Here is a 22,255-nt window from a genome sequence, read left to right as displayed (position 1 = left end):
GGGTGAATCCCGGTTCTACCACCTGCTAATAGCTGTGCTGTCTGGGGAAGTTACTTAACCTCACTAAGCTTCCGTGTTTTCATCTAAGAAAATGGAGGCTGTTTTTAATGTTAAGTGAAATAAGGTATTTTCAGTGCCTAGCAAGTACCTGGCATAGAGTAAGTACTTGATAAATAATAACAAGTATGTCCTCAGTACCACAACACTTAAGTCTATGCCCAAATTCAAATGGAGAATTTGTTGACAACCCATAGCCAGGAGTGAAGCCAGCCTACTGGCAACACCATTAACAGTTTCTCTTTCCCTCCCTCCCTTCCTTCCTTCCTTTCTTCCTTCCTTCCTCCCTCCCTCCCTTCCTTCTTTCCTTCCTTCTTTCTCTCTCCCCACCCCCCCCACCTCACCCCCTCTCTTTCTCTCTCAATTTTAGAAGCCAGAACCTTCTAAGGGAATCTATTACATTCTCTTAGGGAGTGGTTTAGGCTGGAAAATCTTAATCTTGAATTCTTATCTCTTTGCCACTTCCCACCCCCCAAATCCTCCCACTGGATATTTAGAACTCCTTGTAAACTTCACAGGATCAAGATGCATTGAGATCTGTAGGAGGTGTTGGAGGAAAAGGGGGACTGGGGATGTTAAAAATCAGGGCAACAAAAATACCTATGATGTCATTTACCCTGACTTCTGAACCACTAGCAGCAGCCTTTTAACTTGGCTGGTGTGAAACCTCACCTCTCCCAGCCTGCGTTATCACTTAACCCCAAATGTAGGCCTCAGAGCGCCTTCCATCAGAGTGATCCCCACTCCTTCCCCACCTCCCTACAGCCCCATCTCTCCCTCCTTCTCTGACTTAGGCCTCAGAGCGCCTTCCATCAAAGCGATCCCCACTCCTTCCCCACCTCCCTACAGCCCCATCTCTCCCTCCTTCTCTGACTTTCAGCGTAGCCAATTAAACCTGAACAACGGGTGGATGGAGGAAATATGCTGCATCTATGGAATGGTACAGCAGGGACCAGTTTCACTGTTAATTTAAAATGCTAGAATTAATTAGGTAGTGTAAATGAAGAATTTAATAAGCACTCTTTACAACCACAAGTTCTACTTTTATTAAACACTGCTACCAAATGAGGGCAAATATCTCTGGTCTCCCTATATTTCCCTGCCTCATTCCCATAAGTTCTCTGCAAATAAAATTTTTTTCTCCTCTGAATTTAAAAAAATGCATAATTATAAATTTATGCCTGCATTGTATTTCTGCTTTCAACCCGTAAGCTTCTTCTTTAAGCTCAGATGCTACTGTATGTCTCTGCTTGTGCTGGAGAGGGTGCTAAACAAACCAAAGTTGACAATTTTGGTTTTGTATACCAAATTAAAGGCTGTCTTCGAAGCTGTCACTCTTATTCAAATACACTCAGTGAACTACCAAATTAGCATTCTTTCAGTAAAGGAATCTGCTTGTTTAAACATGTGTCTTTAGAAAACAAGGAACAACACCACGAATCAGTACTTCTCAAAAATCTTACTATAGTTCTAAAGGAACTCTTTTGAAAAGGTGATTAATAATATTCACTAATATAGCTGGCAGAGTCCCTATTTAGAAGGTAAGGCTATACCAAAAATACATTTTCTATACAGGAGTGGGAGGAAGAATCATATGGTTAACTGGTTTTAATTTGGTTTGAATTATCATCCTATTATATAAAGATTCTTCAGGAATCTAAACATTGGCTTTCTGAAAGCATAGGCAGTTCTGTCAAAGGATGGATGATCCAGGGCTCTGGGATAAGAACACCAAAGCTCTGGCCCATTTGGAGACCTTGATAAAATTTCTCTGTTCTAGCCATTCTCCTTGAAACATACTAACTGTACCTGTAATAATAACACCCTCCCCCATTACTGAGAGACTGCTATGCAGTAGGTATTGTGCTAGGCAGTATATATCCAGTCTCTCATTTAATCCTCACAATAAGCCCTTTGAGATAAGTATTCTTTTCCAATTTTACAGAAGAGGAAATTATGTTTAGAGGGTTATGTGAATTACATTTTTGACAGTTATTTTAGTTTTATGATTTTGCAAAATACTTAATATAAATGGGGGACAAATTAACAAGTGAATTAGAAGAACTGGAGAATATATATAGCTACATGCACATAAACACACTGGATTCTCTGATTTAAAAATCAAGTTAATGTATCTCTGTATTTTAGAGTTTCCTTTTTCTTATATAGGCCAGCTGCTCTTCAATTAAACTGTCCAGAGAGAGGGAAACAAAAGTCAACACCCAAAAATGACAAATACTCAAAGCTGAGTGTGAATGATATTCGGAAGGGCGCATCAGAGAGCAGTAGCTTCACTGCCGTCACTATGTAGTCCAGTATTTTTCTAAGAAAACATTCCCACTTCCAGAAGGATTACAAGAAAACTACCCTCATCCCCAGCCCCAAAGGATAATAGCGTCAGTATCTGGCAAACATTAAGTCCTCAATAAATGGCTGTCAGTTAGAAAAAATTCAGAACCTAAAACTTTCAAGTATTGAAGTATAGGGTATTGTTTCACTTTCAAGTAAAAAGTCTCTGACTTCTCAGAGAGTATCTTCACAACAAACAAATAAATAAGATAAAACACCTTCATCAAGCATCCCCCTCCTACTACAGGGTAGTTTTATTCCAGAATGATCTGCTATCCTTGGGGCCTATTTCTCCCAGGGACAATGGGCAGTTGTGACCACAATGGCCCCCTTTAAAAGATAGTCTTAGATACATGGAAGAACACTGGACACACGCAAACCAAATGTTTGAGAGGAAAGGGATAAATAGATAAAAACTAGTATAGGGAGGGCAGAGGGCAGAACTGAGAACTAAAGAACAAAGGGTAGGGGTGGCTGATTAAGAATAAAAGAGGACACAGCCAAAGGATTATTTCACATAAACTAAAGCTGAGGAAGCTCCAAAATCTTTATCTGCTTCCCAGTCCTACCAATTTGCAACATGGTTTCATGTAGTATACATACGCATATGAGTTTATGACTGTGTACCCACGCTGACCTTGAAAGCAGGATACACGCTGCAGACACTCAAAAGGCATCACCACACATATGCATTTCTGCTAAGATCTGCACATCTCATGGAACAACGCAGCTGTGAATCCCAAGCCTAGAATATCGAAGAAGAGCATACCTGTAATTTTGTCTCTCACGAGTTTGCAGGATTCTATTTCACCAATGCTCCCAAAGAGACTCCTGAATTCCTCTTGGGTCATATTCTGGGGTAAATAGTTGACTATGAGGTTGGTTTTGCTGTCATCTGTGGCTGCCCCTGTCTGCATGGGAGAAGGACAGTTTCTATTGTTGCTGGAGGGTCCATTGCTTGTATTGGATGTCGGGCCATTTGACACCTGAGGCTCCATGGTGCTAATTATCTAAATAAAAATAAAAATAGTAAGCCTTTTGATATCTCAAAGACACGAAGTCTCTTTCAAGATTTTATTTTATTTTTTGTAAAGAAAGAGAACAAGATAAAGCAGGATGGAGCAAAAGAGATGGGGTTGTGCACAAAGCCAATTTAGAAACATGTTTTTAACCAAAATGTTAAACTCCCCTTGCTATTTTTAGGCCAGCCTGTAGATTTTGAGCACAGACTAGAATGCAGTGGGAACTCTCCCATTATTTTGTTAATGAAAAGCTAATTCCTGTTTTCATTACACAATCACTCTCAGAAATGTATACTTAAGCCACACCAAATTATAATTAAAATGTAAAGTAATAATCATGATTAAAATTATAGTTCCATTAAAGCTGAAAAAGCTAAATATAGAGGGCTATGCTCACAAGTTCAAATACAGTACCTGTTTATTAACTGTCTCATAAAGTAAAATGACATTAAATTAAGTGGGGTTGTTCCATATGGGAAGGGTTTAGATTTTCACTGATACTTAATACTGATCAAACTTCAGATTTCATAAAGGCATGCTGCGGAGCTACAAAGTTATCTAATAATTTTTCTCCCCAGTGCCTCTGTTACTATTTCTCCTGGACCTCAAATAAAATTAAAAACATGAAGGAAAAGTTCTCTCTAGGTCTCCACTTTAAGTCTAGCACAGCCCCAGGCTGTCCTCTCACACATTACTTTAAAAGGACTTTCACTGTATCTAAACAGTTAATAAAACAAATATTTCCACGAATGTGTGAACTGTTTGAGGCAGCATGCATGGAAATAAAAGAGATAAGTCTCAGTCTCTACCCACAAGGGGCTTACAGTCCACAGAGGACACAGAAGGCAAATGGCTACAGGAGGACAATGGGCCTGTAACAGAGGAGCAATGAAACCTGCTTAAAGGATAGGGGCATTCAGGAAAGTCCCAAGAAGATATTGATAGGATAAGGTTTCACATGAAAAATGGGTTTAAGCTCAGGGAGCCAGGTCCTAAAGATGCCTTGTATAGAATGACAAACATGGAGAATCACAAAACTACAGAGCCAGAAGGCACTTCAGGGAATACAATTCAGTTCAAAACTCTCATGTTTGAGATGAATTCCAGAGACATCCAGCGACTTCTCTGTCATCACAGGAAAGTGGGGCAGAGTCTGGGCCTGCACCCAGTTTTCCTGGCCCCAAATGCAGCACATCAGTCCCACTTTTCCATTCTATCCTAGCACCATCCCTTATTCACCCTTCATGGTGTGGTTTCTGTCTTACGTGAAATTGACCATCAACTACTTGAAAATGGAATCATGCTCTGCCATTCCCTAGTTGTGTGACCTTGGGTAAGGGATTTAAATTCGGGGAGCCTTAGTTTTCCTCATTTGAAAGAGGAGAACAATGCCACCTGCCTTGCAAGATGGTAAGAAGGAACTGGTGACAGGATGTATGTAAAGTGCCTGAATAGTGGTGGGAACATAACCACAATCATTGATATTTATCCAAGTCATTCAGCCAATCACCTGATGTGACTTCTCTCACTGACTCCCCACAAGAAAGCAGTGAGCCACATTCTAATATCCTCTTCATTTTATAGACAAGGAAACCAAAGCTTAGCAGATACCTGATTACTAGTAGCTTCCATTACTACCATTTGGCTGCTCAGAGAATTTTGGGGAGATAAGCATGTTTATATAATATACATGTAGCAAAATGTACAAATCTTAAGGGTACAACTCAAGGAATGTTTACAAAGTAAACACAACTCACACCTAAGTAACCACCTTTCAGATCACAATACAGAACATGACCAGCATTCCAGAAGCCTTTCTTGCGTCCCCACCCCTGTTATTCATACCACCCCCAAAGGTAACCACTACTCTTGACTTCTAATCCATAGATTTGTTTTATCTGTTTTTGAATTTTACATACATGGAATCACACAATACATACTCTTTTATGTCTTTTCACACATTATGTCTGGGTGTCATCCATGTTGTGAGATGTAGTGGTAGGCTGTTCTTCTCCACTTGCTGTAGAGAATTCCATTGTATGAAAATATCATGTTTTATTTATCTCTTCTACTTTGATGAACATTTGGGTTGTTTCTAGTTTTTAACTATTGTAGATAATGCTGCTATGAGCATTATATACATACATGTCTTTTGGTGTATACACACACACACACATTTCTGTTGGGAATATTCCTGGAAGTCTATTTTTTGGGTCATAGGGTGTATTCTGTACATACTGTCAATAGTTTTTCCAAGTAGATGTACCAACTGACACTCCCACCAGCAGCGTATGAAAGTTCTAGTTGCTACTCATCCTCATCAACCTTCAGAGACCGTTTTTTGCTTTTGTTTTGTTCTGTTTTTTGCTTATTTACTCATCTGAACCATAGTGGTAGTAAAAAGGGAATGAGTTTTTAGCCAAGGGAACAGCTGACTTAAAATTCTAGTTCTATTACTTATTAGCTCTGTGATCTCAGGCAGGTTACTTCAATACTCTTAAGCCTCAGTTTCCTCTTTGTAAACTGGAATAAAGCCTACTGTGCAAGGTTATTTATATATATAAGTTGCCTAGAACATAAAGTGGCTAGAAGCATCATAAGTATTTTTCCTCATCATGCCCTACATAGGTGAGCATTACTGTAATCCTTCCTTCTTCTGATAATCACAAGTGGGATATGAAACCAAAAGAAAAATAAACGAAGTCTCAACAGGAGTCATGGAAATAAGGCAGATTGAGGAAGGTGGGAAGCTTCTAAGATTCTTTGCCATCATGTAGGTAACATAAGGGGCTCCACTTAAATCATTACAACTTTCTTGGCTTCAGGTCAACTGTGGGATTGTGTTAGGCTGGTCCAAACAGCAAGGAGAAAGCAAAGGGTTCCTGAGAGGAATCGTAAATCAAGCTCTCCTCAGTACTGATAGAAAATGCACCCAGTAAATCCTATTCAGCTGCTCTGTCCTTGAGGCAAGGGCCCAGGAAAGAATGGGGGCGATGTGCCCAGGGGAGGGGTCACGCTAATGGAGATGTTGTTACGGAGCATCACTGAAATTCCTGGCTGTGAGGCAGGTTTCTGCTCTGCCAAGCCGTCGGCCTCCTGGGTCTGTGCAGTGCCTCCGTTTGCTGTGTCGTCTCACTGCTTCACTGAGTCAGGTGTCCAGGCAACAAACACAAGGAGCACTGCCAACTCAGTAAGGAACTTAAAAAACAGAATTTATCCAATTCAGGAGGCTCGGGTGGCAGAACCACAGAGCTGCCCAACTACTACATTTTGATTTAATGGCAAAAAGCCAGTCCCACAATCTAAGGAACACCTTCGCTGCTCCACTTTCTTAGGTTACCCTTCTTACGGCTCGGCTCTTGCACAAACACCTAGAAAATATTCTGCAGCGAGGCAGCTTTGTGGGTGTTAATGATGGCGTAAGAAGAATGTAAGTCATACCTAAGGGACCAAGACTACTGAAGGTTACCTCACAGCCGTGTTTGGTGTTTGTTCACTGGATGCTCGACTCACAGACACACGTGGCGAAAGCCAGCACTTGTCCCTGTGAACATCTCATGGGTCTCCCTGCTCCAGAAAGGCCTAGGAAGTATCAAGTCTGCAGCAAAGAAATTTCAGTTCCCCAATCAGCTTTCTGTATCTCCCTACATCCTATGTGGATTTCCTAATTTATGTTGACTCCTGGAGCTGAGCCCCATCTGGACATCGGACAACCCAAACTGGGCCCAAACCTCTGAAAAGGAATCATGAGATACAATGTACATCTGTACATCGGACAACCCAAACTGGGCCCAAACCCCTGAAAGGGAACCATGAGATACAATGTTCGGTACTGAGGTACTTTAACCAAACAAACCTATAAATTAGGTCAAGTCATTTCTTGTCTCATGGAGATGGAGCTCTCTTTGCTCTGCACACACACTACATATTTATCCTTTTGTGGACTCAGAAGAAACTGAGGAAAATACACATATGCACACACACAGAGTTTTCTCAATAAAAACGTACAGCTTCAAAGCTGAGAAACATTTGCAAATGTGTTAATATACATCATGTAATAAGACCCCTTGCTGGTCTTAATGACGCATCCCAGGATGCAAGACAGGCTTAAAAAAAGAATCAGAAATGTAAAATGTCAGAATCAAATCTGATACACAAGTGAACCAAGAGCATTGTAAAACATTACTTGGAAAATAAGAAAGTTACCAAGATGTAAATATACTGAATGCAAGAATATGAAACTGTGGCACTTTAAGTTTACATGATAGATCTTAAAGAGAGGACACTTATAATCTCTACTTGGGAAACAGACCAGAGGTAAACATGTGTATTAGTGGGAAGCATATCCTTCAATAAATTCAGAGGCCGGCTCGGCAAAATCAGAAATCTTGCTTCCCTACTCTAAGGCCTTTGATAGTCTAACAGCACAACTGTCATTGCAAATAAATATATCAGTTACTCAAGTGTGCATATGGACTTTAATGAAGGATTCTGTGTGGGTCTCACAGCCAACTTCGTAGCTGACCAGGTTCCAAACCCCTGACTTGCCTTCCTTCCCTCCTCTGAATGGCAATTAAGAACAGAATTACAGTCAGCATCCAGGCTAGAGCATTGAGGAGGTTCAGTTGACTTCAAACTCTAATGGTTGTACAAAGCACTGCATTAAATCTTTTATGTTCCCGTGATATATTTTAAGAAACATTATACAGGCAGAAAATTTCAGGGGTAAACTATTAGAGCAGTGCACAATAATGTAGGCACTCAAATCCTGTCATTGTAAATGTTGATGGTTTGAATGACTAATTACTCACACTCAAGGCATTAACCTCACCCCTCCCACTCCCCCCCTTTTTTTTCTTTGCAAAATATACAACAAAAGCGAGAGGGAAGGCCTCAGGCATGCAGCTGCTGGATCATCACTCAGGGTCGTTTATCTCTGCGGAGGCAGTGGGGGTAAGAAGCAGAGGCTGGGCCAGGCTTCTTTCTTTCTCAGGATATTCTTGAAAATAAGAGCCAACCCTCTCTGCCCTTCAAGGCATCTCTGTCACCACAATTCTGGGTCTTTCCCAGTGGTCCTAAATTAACTGTTCAATCACATCCTTTGTTATTGTCCGCCCAAGGTATCTGTTACACTACTTCCTGGACATGCCCGGTTATATGCATTATAAAAGGGTTCATTTCCACAATGGCTAGGTCTGGGAATGTTAGATGAATGGAGATGGAGCCCTGGAGTGGCAGGCACTGTGCTAGGTCCCGGGGATAAACAGACAACAAAGACAAGGAGCTGGCCCTCACTGAGTTCACAGTGTGGATGCATGACAGATATCAGAGAACATTAGGGACCACCAAACCCAACCCTGTAACTTTAATGAGGAAACTGAGGACCAGAAAGGGGAAGTGACTTGCACACGTCACAGTGCTAGTTAGAGACAGAGCTAGGACTTAAGCCTAGGCCTACAGGCTACTTCACTTGAGTATTCTTTTGGCAATGCAGACATGGCCCCTTAGATGAGAGTTTACTTCTACTTTTTTTTTCGGGGAGGGTGTGAAGGTGGCCATATCAAAGAAATGCACTTGAATATAGGTGTGGAGACATGTCTACCTCCTTACTTTTCTGAGTAGAGTACTTTAAACAGTTCACAAAGAATGGCGGCCTGACCTCTGAGCTCCATGGTACAGAGACCACATCTGTTTTGTTTATAATAGTATCTCCTGCATGTAGGACAGGGCCCGAGAATGGTAGGTTCTGCATAAAGAACTACTGAATGAATGTAATGCAGATTCTAAGAGGCATTCATTCAAGCAGGAGGGCTGAAGCTTTGGCTGACATGGACCCTGTAGAGAAGCTGGTGAATGCCTTTGCTCTTTCTCCTCAGCAAAATATACATGCACATAACATTTTAGGTACACTAAAGCCAATCCTTTGCCTCAGACTGAAATCTCCCAATTGATTCTAAGAGTAGCAATATAATCAAAGGTTAAAAACTTGCCTTCCTTCCCCAATCACTCTTTTCATGTAATTTCTTGCCTTCAGAATTCATTCATTCATTAAAACAAATATTTATTGCTGAAGGGTCCACATGTCAGAGGAGAGAGCAAGCACGTCCTGTGGCCAGAAAGTCCTTTAAGTACATTAGGCGAGACCCATTCTAAAATTCTAGAAAGTACTTAAGGCCTCCTTTAATATTTCTTCCATCGGCTCATGAATCTCTTAAAGCTCCCTCCGTCCCCCACTCTTCACAAGGCTTTCATGTGCTCAGGCTTGGGGGGAGTCAGGTAAGAGTTATAGGGCTGGTCCTGATCCTCACAGCTGAGGAGATCATTACTCCAGACGCCAGGGAGGCACAGCAGGGGTCCTACCACAGCCCTCACACCAATCCTGTCAGCCACACCACCATGGCTTTGCTCCAGTATTTTCCACAGAAATGGCACTCTGACAATACATTGTATGGTCTTGCATTTACGTACCTTAACCTAGTTTACACTTTCAGTATTTACTTCACGAGGCAAATAAAAGGTTACAACTTTATATTAGAGGAACCTGTGTCGATGTAGAACTCACTACTGACATTCATCATCTAAGAGCCCAGGGCAGGGCCCCTGTACTCCCATCACACCACTCTCAGCTGTCCTCAACTTCTGATTTTCTTGGGGGGTGGGGCGGTGACCTCGATACTCCATCATCAGTCAAAAGGATCAAGAGAAAAGAACCTAAGAAGGTCACAGGAATATGATGTTTCTTTTTCAAATACTCTCCCTTCTACTTTCAGCACCCTCTAAATGTCAGCATTCCCAGAAACTAGAAAGATGCTAAAGGAATGTACTAATTGCAAACTTGCTTCAGGTGTGTACATCTGCGATCCACATATGTATTTTATTAAATATTTTAATGAGTATTTAAAGGTGTTTCCTTTTACCATGCTGGAAAGACTTTTGAAAATTTATGTATAAAGGCTAAGCCTTATGTAATAGAACAAGTGCTCCCAAGAGCATGAAAAATAATGTTTACCAAGGGCAGTCACTGAATCGAACCATTAAAGAAATAGATTTAAATTATTCATGAGAACAAAAATAAAAGTCCTAATTCTCTTTGTAGGCATTTCCCACTTGACCCTTATAAAATTCTGACATGCACTATGTTAGACTCTGGTAGAACAGCCCAGACTACTGCATCTCACCCACTTTTCAAAAGCCTGAAAAACAAATCCCCAAAGTTAGAAAATTACACAGCAGGCTCTGTGTTCCTGAAGACAGATATTATTTTTAGGAATAATTCCTCACTTCTCTTCTTGCTCCTTGAAAGATACTAAAAATGTCCTTACACGCCCCCCCCCATTTGATATTTCTTCAAAGTTTTGTCCATCAGCTCATAAACTCCATGCTGTCTCCTCCTTTCAAGAGGTTTTAATTTGCTCAAGTCCCTTCAGATTAATTTTTTTTTTAACGTAACATTTTCCTGGTTATGATTCAACTGGGAAGGAGATACGTCATAAATGGGGCCCACGAGGAGGGGCTGAGATCTATGATCTGATCACTCTAGGAAAAGGGAACTTGGGAATATACACCCACCCCCAACCAAATTATAGGTGATGACTCACAAAGACCCCTGGACCAGGGGAATCTGGCTGAACACTGCACTCAAGTCCCCCAAAACCATTTGTACCAAGTTTCTATAGATTCGGCTAGACGGGAACTAGAAAACTCTAGAAAAAAAAAATTAATTCCAACTGAGGAAAACATGCTGACAGTTTAATAATGCCTTTGGGCAGATGCACAAATAACCTGAAAGACCTATTTACTCTAGGAAGTTATGTGGTAATAAATTCTCAGCATATCTTTAAAACAAGTGTTTTCAATTCAAGACAAGTTTATTGAATGCTATTATAGACCAAGGCATTGTTTGAGGAATTGGGGAAACAAAAATAATTTGATCCCTGCCCTTAGAGGGTTCAAGGTGAGAGGATGGGAAAGGAGGGGAGGTAAACAAATAATTAAAATCAATCATATACACCCCTTTCTTTTTTTTTCTGTTTTTTTTTTTTTTTTTTTTGCAGTACGCGGGCCTCTCACTGTTGTGGCCTCTCCCGTTGCGGAGCACAGGCTCCGGACACGCAGACTCAGCGGCCATGGCTCACGGGCCCAGCCGCTCCGCGCCATGCGGGATCTTCCCGGACCGGGCACGAACCCGTGTCCCCTGCATCGGCAGGCGGACTCTCAACCACTGCGCCACCAGGGAAGTCCTACACCCTTTTCTTTTAAGCAATTCCCTTCAGACTTTGTCTAACAATGCCCCACCCCCTCACCAAAAGCACGTAAATGAAATTACACATAGACTAGTCATACGCCATTCTGATACTGAACTGACAATCCTGCTTCTGGTCTAAATGCTTATGTCCTAAACAAGTGACTATTTGTAACAATGAGGTAAGCTTGAGGCATTACTCCTTTGAAACAGCATCTTCTTCAATGGAGATGAACACCAGGCATGGCAAAAGTATTCTCAGTTCTGACAGTCAGGGCTTTTTAAAAAAATCAGCCGCTGCTGGAGAGAATAAGAGGCATTAATACTTAAAATAGCAGGGCCAGCATTTAAATGAAAAGCATAATCAAAATTTAATGTCTTTTAGGCATTATTCTCAAATTCACAGAAATCCAAGTTTTTAATCTTCTTCCCCAGACACATCACATACATTTCTCCTCCTAAATAAATACTGGCCTCCTTTATATCTTACAGTGTTTCTTTAGGGCTTCAGTTTGGGCCTAAAATGATTTCCTGGTGTGCCCATCTGGGGCAGTCCTGGTACAACCCCTGAGTATTTGGTTTTTAACAGACTTTTACAGAAAACTCTCCAGAGCTGAGGGATGGCTTGATCATCCAGTTCATTCTAAAGACAGGGAAACCTTCAAACGACACCCACCCCCACGACCCCATTCAGTCTTCTTTTCCGAAATGGCCAATAAGTAAATACAATCCCAAACTTTCAATAGGATTTCTTCATTAAAGGCATATTTGAAAAAGACAAATGTTTTCATTTTAATATAAATGCAATTTCGTGGGCAAGCGCTCAGGCTTCCTGCAAAAATATCAGCTCTAATAAAAAAATCAAATGGAAAACAATTCCTTTCCCATTCTACTCCCTAAGCCCCCAAACTCTGAATGTTTAATGTAGACAAAATAACCAAAATGCCTAATATGCAGCTATGGGTTCCTGTTGGGATGGAAACCAGTTGTGATGGAATATATGTTATCTTCATCTTCCATACAAAGAACATTAATGAGTCACTTGTAAAACTGTCCACAGACTAAATTGGACTTATCTTCTGATTAAATGCATAAACAGTAGCCAGTGGCACAATTCATGTAAACATAAGTACTGTATATTTATAAAATGCCTGGCTAGTGGCTCAGAGTATGCGCAAACTCACCAAGATTCAGCTGTAAAAAGCCACGTTTTCCTGTATCTATATCATGATTTAAAGCATTGGGCCCCTTCTCTGAATTTAAGTTTTGTGCACACTCAGATTGAATTCTTCAGATATCTACTTAAAATATTTTTTATTTTGAAAATTAACCTTGTTTTCTTAACACAGCTGGGGTAGAGACGAGGAGGAGAGCAGAGGGGAGTAGAGGGAGTTAGTATCTAGAAAAATCTGCACAGAGCAACCTTCTCTTTGTTAAGAGGAATTGTATAATGCCAACAGCCCTTCTAATTCGAAGGAGAGAGATTATCTGGGGACATTCTGAAGCCAAAGTTACTGAGAGAAACAAAAATTATCTCAGCACCTCAGTGCATGTATAAGCGGCCGATGTATAAATTAGACCCATGGACGATTCACACAGCCTCATATTATATCTGTATGTTCACTAGTGAAAAGATCTTGAACATCAATCTGATAGGGTAGTTTTAAATTTGAAAATTCCTGTATCACACTTGAAATTTTATTTATAATTTCCTCCTTCACTGACTTCGTTTTCTGTTTTTGTTTTTGTATAAGAAAGAAACATTAGAAAAAGGGACACTCTCTGGGAAAGCAAGTGGGTGCAAGTAAAATTGGACTCTAGGAAACCAGCGTTGGTGAGAAAGCAGACCTGGGCTGGGAGAAGTGTGGATGTGAATTATTTGTGGACAAAATGTTTACAGAGAACATAGATAGAAATTCAAAGTTTGCAAGTGTCAAGCTTTAAAGGGAAGTGAAATAGTCTCTCTCTCATCATTATTGGTGGAAATATAAATTGGCACAACCTTTCTGAACTTCATGTTCATATTCTTGGACTGATGATCCATTCTGAAGCTCAGAAAAGAATCCAGAATTCTCTAGACCAAAAGTATGCGCAACAAGGTATATTAAGAAAAGTGTACCCAGAAGTGTGAAAAAAATAGAAACAACCTGAGGGCCCAACAGAGGGGGTGACTAAGTAAGTTATCATCTATTTTATGACACGGTATTCCACAACTGTTAAAATTATGTTTATAATGGTTTTTATAACATGAGAAAATGTTTGTAATCAATGTAGAAAAAAGGTGAAATAAAAAATTGACTATGTCAATTATATAAACATGCACAGAGTAGGAGGGAAAAATTAAAATGTTAATAATAAATAGTAGGATTATAGGTGATTGTTATACTTGTCTCCATCTCTGTCTTCCAAGTTTTTTGGTTTTTTGTTTTACAATGAAAATATAGCACTTTTATAATCTGAAAGGAAGCTATTTTTTAAAAATAAAGAAAATGTCAAATCCTTCAAACCAGTTCGGAGACACAGTATTAAAAATGATTCCATCTCTCTAGAGACTGTCATACAGAGTCAAGTAAGTCAGAAAGCGAAAAACAAATATCGTATATTAACGCATAGATGTGGAACCTAGAAAAATGGTACAGATGAACTGGTTTGCAGGGCAGAAATAGAGACACAGATGTAGAGAACAAACGTATGGACACCAAGTGGGGGAAAGTGGAAGGGTGGGGGTGGTGGTGTGATGAATTGGGCGATTGGGATTGACATGCATACACTGATGTGTATAAAATGGATGACTAATAAGAATCTGCTGTATAAAAAAATAAATAAAATTCAAAAAACAAAACAAAAACAAAAACAAACAAACAAAAAATGATTCCATCTCCTTCCCAGAGCTGTCCTGCAGGATCTCTCCTTGGCCACACTCTGCTTGTTTCTACATAGGAGCCCAAATGAATAAAAATCGCATTTCTTGAAACAGTCTCTGATTTGGTCTCCCCTTCACCTACATCACTGCACATTAGTGAGGTTACAATCTAAGTCTGCCTTATCGCCTGGCAGCAACCTTCATGAGGACAGCAAGGAGAGTGGATGATTTATAAGAAAACTGTTCCCTGGATCAGGGAGTGAAAAGTACTGATCTGTTCTAAAAGCTCCTGCTGACAAACTCTGATATTATGAACATTCTGCACTTGGACAAAAGCTCCCACTTTTCTTAATTACATGGTTTGAGCAGGAGCCTGCTTTCAGGATCTGCCCAATCACACAACAGCCATTTATTTTCCCAACTGCAGCTGCCAAAATTTCCCTGATCTCTGTTCTGTGCTCCATCTTCAAGGACATCTTGTGAATGTATGACACTGTCAAGCAGCATTCCACGCCATGCTTTTTGAGCTTCTCTCTCTCTCTTTCCTGCATACGGAGATCCTCCTAATACATATTTATAAAAATCTCATGAACAAGAAGCAAAGTGGAGAGGCAAAAAAAAAAAAATCACAAATACCAAGTATCAGAATATTTCTATCTGCTTTGAGGCAAATATTTATTATGGCAATGAACCACTAATATTCTCTATTATCTGTGTGATGGGTTTACTTTTATTTTATGGATGCTGCATCCTGTAATTGTTTGGGTCCCCTCTTTGTAATACTGCTAGGAAAATGAGTGCCAAATCTGCAGCCCTCTATGTGTAAGGAAAGAGCATAGGACCTCACTGCAAACTTGATTTTTTTTTTTTAAGCACAAACCTCACCCCTGAGTTTATCTTATTTTAAAAATTCTCTTAGTTTTCCTTCATCTCAATCTCCTCATTGTTCTATTTTTTAAAATCTCCTACTGTATGCATTATGATTTGCTTCATAACAACAGAAAATTTTGGATTAGAAGAGAGGATAAATAAGTTAATATTTCTGTCTTCACAATCTTTTGTCTTTATCAAAACTTGCTTTTGAAATCTCACTAATTCATACTAATTGGGCAAGAGTCAAACTAGCATTTTAAAAATTGAGAAATAATAAGCCTTTTAAAAACACATGGTAAAGTTCAAAATTATTACCTTTACAATAAAATTCAAACTGCATAATATATAATTCTCAGATAAGACCCTTTTAGGACTAATTTAATATGTCCCTAATAATTTAGATATGACACATCCAAATTATGATACACTAAGGTTACTGAAAAGAGTTGAGTAGGGTAACCATCTCCTTTGAAATCACAGACACAAAGTAAATTTGCTTGCAAACTCTTCCAACTCTTGATATATTCTTTTTATCCCAGAAATTTACCTTTTAAAAGAGTGAAAGACTAACAGATATTCAGAATCAGCTGTTGTCAAATCAGTGCAACCTAAACTTCTTTAGTTACAGGCATTTTTTTTTTTTTTTTTGCGGTACGTGGGCCTCTCACTGTTGTGGCCTCTGCCGTTGCGGAGCACAGGCTCCGGACGCGCAAGCTCAGCGGCCATGGCTCACGGGCCTATCCGCTCCGCGGCATGTGGGATCTTCCCGGACCGGGGCACTCTCAACCCCTGCGCCACCAGGGAAGCCCCATATTTTAAAGCAAGTTATAAGTCACAATTTACTAATGATAATATAGTGCTTCATTTGACTAGCCCCTCCCACAACTGGTTATCTTTTAAAAGAAGAAAAACAGTATAAAGAAACAAAAGCCAAGCTAACTTCCTTAACATTAATGAGTTCCTTCGATGAGCCAAAAGCCATTATGTTAAATGCCAGGGATATAAAGGAAATAAAAGAGGTTCCTGCCTGCAAGGAAGTTAATAAATAAGTAAATAAGTAATTATTATATAATGTCATAAATATGGTAATGGAGAAGCACACACAAAGTGCCTAGCAAAGTCCCTGCCTGGAATATAGCAAAGGCTCAATAAACGGAGATCCTGTTTGGTTTACACAGGAAAATGTCTAGGCAAGCAATTACCATGAAGTTCTTCCAATATGGCCAACAGTTAGCACACAATAAATGGTAATAAGTATCTCCACGTACATTACTTCACTTAATTCTCCCACAACTTTGCAAAGTAGGTAATTGTCACTCCTCTCATTTACAGCTGAGGAAACTGAGGCTTAAAGAAGTGAAGTCACTTTACACATGACGGAGAAATGAGGCTTCAGGCAGTGTCCACTGTCACTCAGCCAGAACCGCAACTTGAACTCAAGTCTGAAACCAAATTCTGTGCTCTTCCCTAAACCTCCACGTCTGAGGAAAGAATTCCTATCAGCATAAAATGCAACCCAGTAGTCTCAGAGAAAGTAAATGATCTAATCCGATTAAAAACATTCTAGGCTATGTGTCTGCTATTAGTCAGTAAATACTGCCAAATAAATTGTTGTTACTGGAAAGATCTAAATTCAAAATTCTACATGGTATAATGGAAAGAGCATGAGGTTTGGAGTCTATCTGATCTGGGTTTGAAAACCAGCTCCAGCCTTGACCTTGGCTTAGCCACTTAAGACTCTCTGAGGTGCAATTCAAATTTACTCATCTGAAAAATGCGAACAATTTTCTGTCTGCCTTGCAGGGTTACTGTGAAGATTGAAAATAACAAATTTAAGGCATTTGGCTCAGAGCGCAGCACACAGTAAGCACTTAATACATGTTCATTCTCCTGGTCCAAAACATAACATACTGAAAATATGTGCCCATTAAAATGTGTTGCAGGTGGCAAAGTTGACTAATCTGAGAGCTGGTAAGATTTATCCCTGGAATTTAATTTCTGAAATAGAAAAGAACACTTAAAAACGTTACTACTCATCACTATGTCAATGGCTATTTCCATTTTCAAAATGCTTCACAAACATTAACTAATAAGTTCTCACAATAATACCAGTCAGGAAAATATAGAGCAAAGGAGGAGAGATTAAGTGAACTTTAAAAAAAAGAATAATGAAAGCACCATTTTTAACACTCACAGACACAATTTCTGGTACACTTTGCTCTTTTAAAAAACTCTCTACTGTGAATGGGTTAAAGTTAGATACTTCAAATGCAATAAGCAGTCATTAGGGTTTCTGATTTCTCAAAATGAAAACCCTCTTGTTTTCACAGGATAGTTCAGGAAATCGACACACTGTTCTGTATACTGAATATGGAGGGCATTCCTGGCTTTCCACATGGACCTGCTCAGGGTGAGAGAGTGAGGGTATTATGGTCCACTTGGATGGCTCCTCCCTCCTGTGGAACCCCCCCAAGGGGCAGCTACATGGACCAAATGCCCTTCAGGAGGATTTTCCAGGCCACCGTCGGAAAGGGGTGGTGGCAAGTGCAGAGATAACACAGCAAGTGTCATCTCCCTGCAGAAACGAGACGAACCCTTACAAAGCCACTGGAAAGAATTCATTAAGTCACATGCTAGACGCAAGGGAGTTTGTAAGCACATTCACACCCAACACCCCTTTTAATCTTCATGAAGATCCTCAGAGATGGATGGGATATGTCCTCCTTCCACGCACCACTTGCATTTTATAGGTGAGCAAACTAAGAGTTAAGGAGAAAACGGAGGGTAGAATGACTAGCCCCTGCTCACAATGTTCAGAGCTGCGGTCGGAACTGGGGTCCTCCTGTTACTGACTCCCATCTTCCTCCCTTACCCACCAGCACCTCCACAAGCCCTTAGAAAGCTCACTCTACGGCCAGCAATGACAAACCAGAGCACACTGTGTTCTCTCTCATGCCACACTCTGCAAAACACTCTTGCTGGCCCGGAAGGCCCTCCGCTCTCCTCAACAGGCCTCACACACCCTTCTTCGGCACCCCATCACGGCTCCCACCTCTCTCCCTTGTACACACTTCTGACACGGACATTTAGCACATAGCATCGGGACTCTCCATCTTCCTATCTCTCTCTATCACTGGACTGTGGGCTCCTTGAGGACAGGGACTGTGTTCAATTCATTTGTAACCCCAAGGACCAGCTCCAGGTTTTGTTGGTAGAATAAACGAGTGAATGGATGGCTCTCTGCTCTCCATAGGGAAATCTGCTTTCCTTGCTCTGTTCCCCACCATTCAGCTCTTATCATAAACCTCTCTCTTTCTCTCCTCTTCAAAATCAATTTAAAAGTAGGAGCACTTTCGTCTTCTAAAGCTATATGTTCTTATCATTATTGTTTCCCTCACCTTCTTTCAAAGTGTCTCAAAAGACTTATATTTTTAAGGCCAGGGATCTTCCATTTTATGTGTAAGGCCATCTTTACAGCCTCTGTTTCTTCACCTCCAGGTTCCTTTGACCTCTGATTTCCTCTGTTTCAGGCCTAAACTCATATTTCATTTTCACTTTGGGTTTGAATCTGGCTAAAGTCTGGCGATTAAGAGCCCAGAGAACATTTCCACCTGTGACAGTTTCTACATGTCACACAAGCCAAAGCCAAAGCCAAGGGGGCTTCTTAATATTTTGCTGCAACAACTATCAGAGCCTGGCATGCTGGCCACGTTATCTTTTTTAAACAAATGAGAGACTACATTATCATGTAATTACTTCTACATCCATCCAATTCAAATCAATTCAAATACTTACCTATTGCATAGCATAATGGTTAAGAACACAGGCACCAGAGCCTGAATGCCTAGGTTCAAATTCCTGTTGTGCTGTGTGACCTTGGGCATGTTACTTAACAGTCCTATGTCTCAGTTTTCTCAATATTGGTAGAGTTCATAGGAATGTGGCAAAGATTAAATATTTTATTATTATTAGATAATTGAGTTCCAGGGCATTTGATACCTGCCCTCTAGGAATTCAGGTCTTGAGCGATCAGCAGATAGATCTGTAAACAAAGTTCCAAAATGCAATAAGGCAAGTGCCCTACTCTGAATGCTTCCTGCTGTATGTCCCTTCCGTGTTATGTCCCCTCCATGTCTTTGCACGTGTGCTCTCTCTCCCCCCAACTAAAATGCTTCTCCCACCACCATCTAAATAACCCTGCCATTTTGCAAAATTCAGTTGAAGCCAGCCTCCCTGACCCACACAATCTCGGGAACCTCCTCTTTGTCCTCTGTGGTGGTACTCACCACCCTGCATTCAGTCACAGTCTACCTGCCTGTCTCTCCACGGACTAGGAGCTTCTTGAGAGCAGGGCCTGAATTTTGGTTGACTTCCTGCTCCCAGCATGCAGTACAGAGAAAGAATTCAACCAAAGCCCACTGAATGAATCAGTAATCAGGGGCAGGGGTAGGGTGTTAGGAGAGTTTAGAGGGAGACAGCACAAGGACGTCAGAAGAGACTTCCTTTTCCCCAACTCACCAGACTGCAGTGTGCTGAGAAAACCGTAAGAGGAACGTGTAGTTCTATATTTTTAAATCTTTTTCTTAAGCCTTTTCTTCACTCTTCCTGCTCTGTTTATTTTAGATGAGTGCAGGCATCAAAATCAAAACAAATGTGAACTAATGGCCAAGGGGGTCAAATAAATTCTCTGAGAATCACGATACAAACATGCCCCTAACCACAAGAGGAGGAAAATATTTAGGGCTTCATCCAGTGCTCTGCACAAAAGGTGTGCTGTCAAATGAGCAGACAAGGATTTTTCTACTGTTAAAAGTGTTTAACGGAGAGTTTGCTTTAAGTAATTTTAAATCTATACGTTGCTAACGAAAACAAAGGCGCTTTGGGATAAGAATAAGCTGTATCTCTCTCTTTTTTAATCTTAAGATTTTAATCTAATTTTATGCAATAGTATACATGATGGAGAGAGCAAATAAAAATATATAGAGGGTTCTATCTATATTGTAGAACTAATATTCTTCAGTTGCTCACACTGGTGCATCAAGTAGATTTATTTATAATTCCCGTCAGAATAGGATCCTTTGCCTGAACATGTTTGACCTACGACAACACACCTTTATAAGTACTCAAACTTAAAACTAGAAAGTAGCAGACTCAAGAACTGAACTCAGGATTTCAGATCCCAAAGCCCTTTTATCAAGTGCCTTTCTTCACAGAGCCTCAGGCCTCTAAGGGCCTGTGACTCCAGGAGGATGGAGCCAACACAGCCTTGTGACAGAGACTGGCTGTTTCAGTCTCTACCATACTGATTTGGAGCAAATCAAATCTTATTTTCCTCTGGTGTCCACAATCCTTTCTGAGATGATATAGCCTCGGTTTTGAGGTTAACTGCTCTTGTTTTTGAAGGCTATACAATGGGAAGGAGCTCACATATTTTAGTCTAAATCTCCCCCTGTGAGCCCCGCAATAAACAACTGATATATAAAATGCACACCCTGAGGGGAATGAACTTAATAAAAAAAACTCTTCTTTATTAAAAGCCTACTACATAGCCAGGCCCTGAACCAGGCTCTTTACATATGCTAACAATTAATCCTCTGAACAAGCCACTTAAGTAGGTACTATTAACCCCATTTTATAGACAATTAAACTGAGGCTCAGACAAGTTAGTGACTTTACAAGACCCCACTACAAGTAAGTAGGGAAGGAAAAAACGCTTGATTTCTCTGACTCCCAAGCTCATTCTCTTGACCACTATAATACTCTCACGAACATGAAGAATCCTATGAGAGTGTCAATGACTACTGAACTTTTTAGGTCCAGGCTCCTGCAAAGAGCTATCAGGAGATCTTACAAAATTATTTGACAGAACATCCCAGCTGACCCTGTCCTTAGCTGAATGATCGGCCAAAACTTCCTTCTGATCATCTCAGGACATTTATTCCATTTCACAGCCTCAACTGTAGGGAAAGAGAGTGGAGTCTCTCACCTATAGACTGGAGACCCCTGGCCTATTTATGAGTTCTCTATGTTGGGTTTTCCTGAGGCCCAGACACCTCAACCTAATCATTTAACTTCCTGCCACCCCAGGGATGACCACCCCACACTGAGTGCAGGTAAGGCGAGCCTGTCATCCCAAGAATCGGCAGCTGGACATGTAAAGCCCAGCCTTTCAGAGCAGGGCATGGACTGCTCCACCTCACCAAGCAGAGGCATGACATCGGCTAAACTGTTGTGGCCTCCCTGTGTGTCCACAAACACATACTCATTAGTGCCAGTCTCCATTATCTGTATTTATTTATTTATTTTACCGGGGCACGAACCCGTGTCCCCTGCATCGGCAGGCGGACTCTCAACCACTGCGCCACCAGGGAAGCCCCATTATCTGTATTTTTAAAATAGCATTCCAGTGCTCACTTCAGCAGCATATATACTAAAATAGCATTTCATTATGTGAACTAAGATATCACAAAATATATATTATCTAGTAATATCCACTTATTTATTTACTCTGTTGTCTGTCTTCCCTCTCTAAAACGAAAGCTCCATGATGGCATGTCTTAGTCACCACTGTATCTCCAGCAGCTAGAACAGTATCTGGCCTATAGGAGGCACTAAACAAATATTTGAAGAATGGGACAAAAATTAATATTGTATGATAATAATAATGATGATGATCATTAGCACTTTATATGCCAAACACTGTTTTTAGTCCTTAATATACATTGGTCCATCAATCCTCACAAGAACCCTAGTTTAAAGATGAAGAAATGGAGGCACAGGGAGGGTACGTGATTTGCCCAAGGTCACAGCTGGTAAAGCCAGGATTTGAACCCTGGTAATCTTGATCAA

At 40.6% G+C, this 22,255-nt stretch overlaps 1 protein-coding gene across 5 annotated transcripts in view; it reads right to left on the bottom strand.

The window, feature by feature from the left end:
* The window catches only part of ELAVL4 (ELAV like RNA binding protein 4), an 86,544-nt gene that overhangs the window by 46,203 nt on the left and 18,086 nt on the right, over positions 1 to 22,255 (bottom strand). For 3 of the 5 annotated variants that reach the window (XM_007105392.2, XM_007105393.2, XM_007105395.2), the window contains one exon: positions 3,176 to 3,416. In XM_007105392.2, the coding sequence (XP_007105454.2) occupies positions 3,176 to 3,416 (241 nt within the window). Of the gene's footprint in view, positions 1 to 3,175; positions 3,420 to 22,255 lie in introns of those variants that run through there. The other 2 variants (XM_028488112.1, XM_007105394.2) reach the window with 2 other exon arrangements.

This window comes from Physeter macrocephalus, chromosome 4 (assembly GCF_002837175.3).
Source record: "Physeter macrocephalus isolate SW-GA chromosome 4, ASM283717v5, whole genome shotgun sequence".
In the NCBI taxonomy this organism is placed as follows: Eukaryota; Metazoa; Chordata; class Mammalia; order Artiodactyla; family Physeteridae; genus Physeter; species Physeter macrocephalus.
Note: the sequence above shows the minus strand (reverse complement) of the source record. Positions and strands in the feature narration are given on the sequence as shown.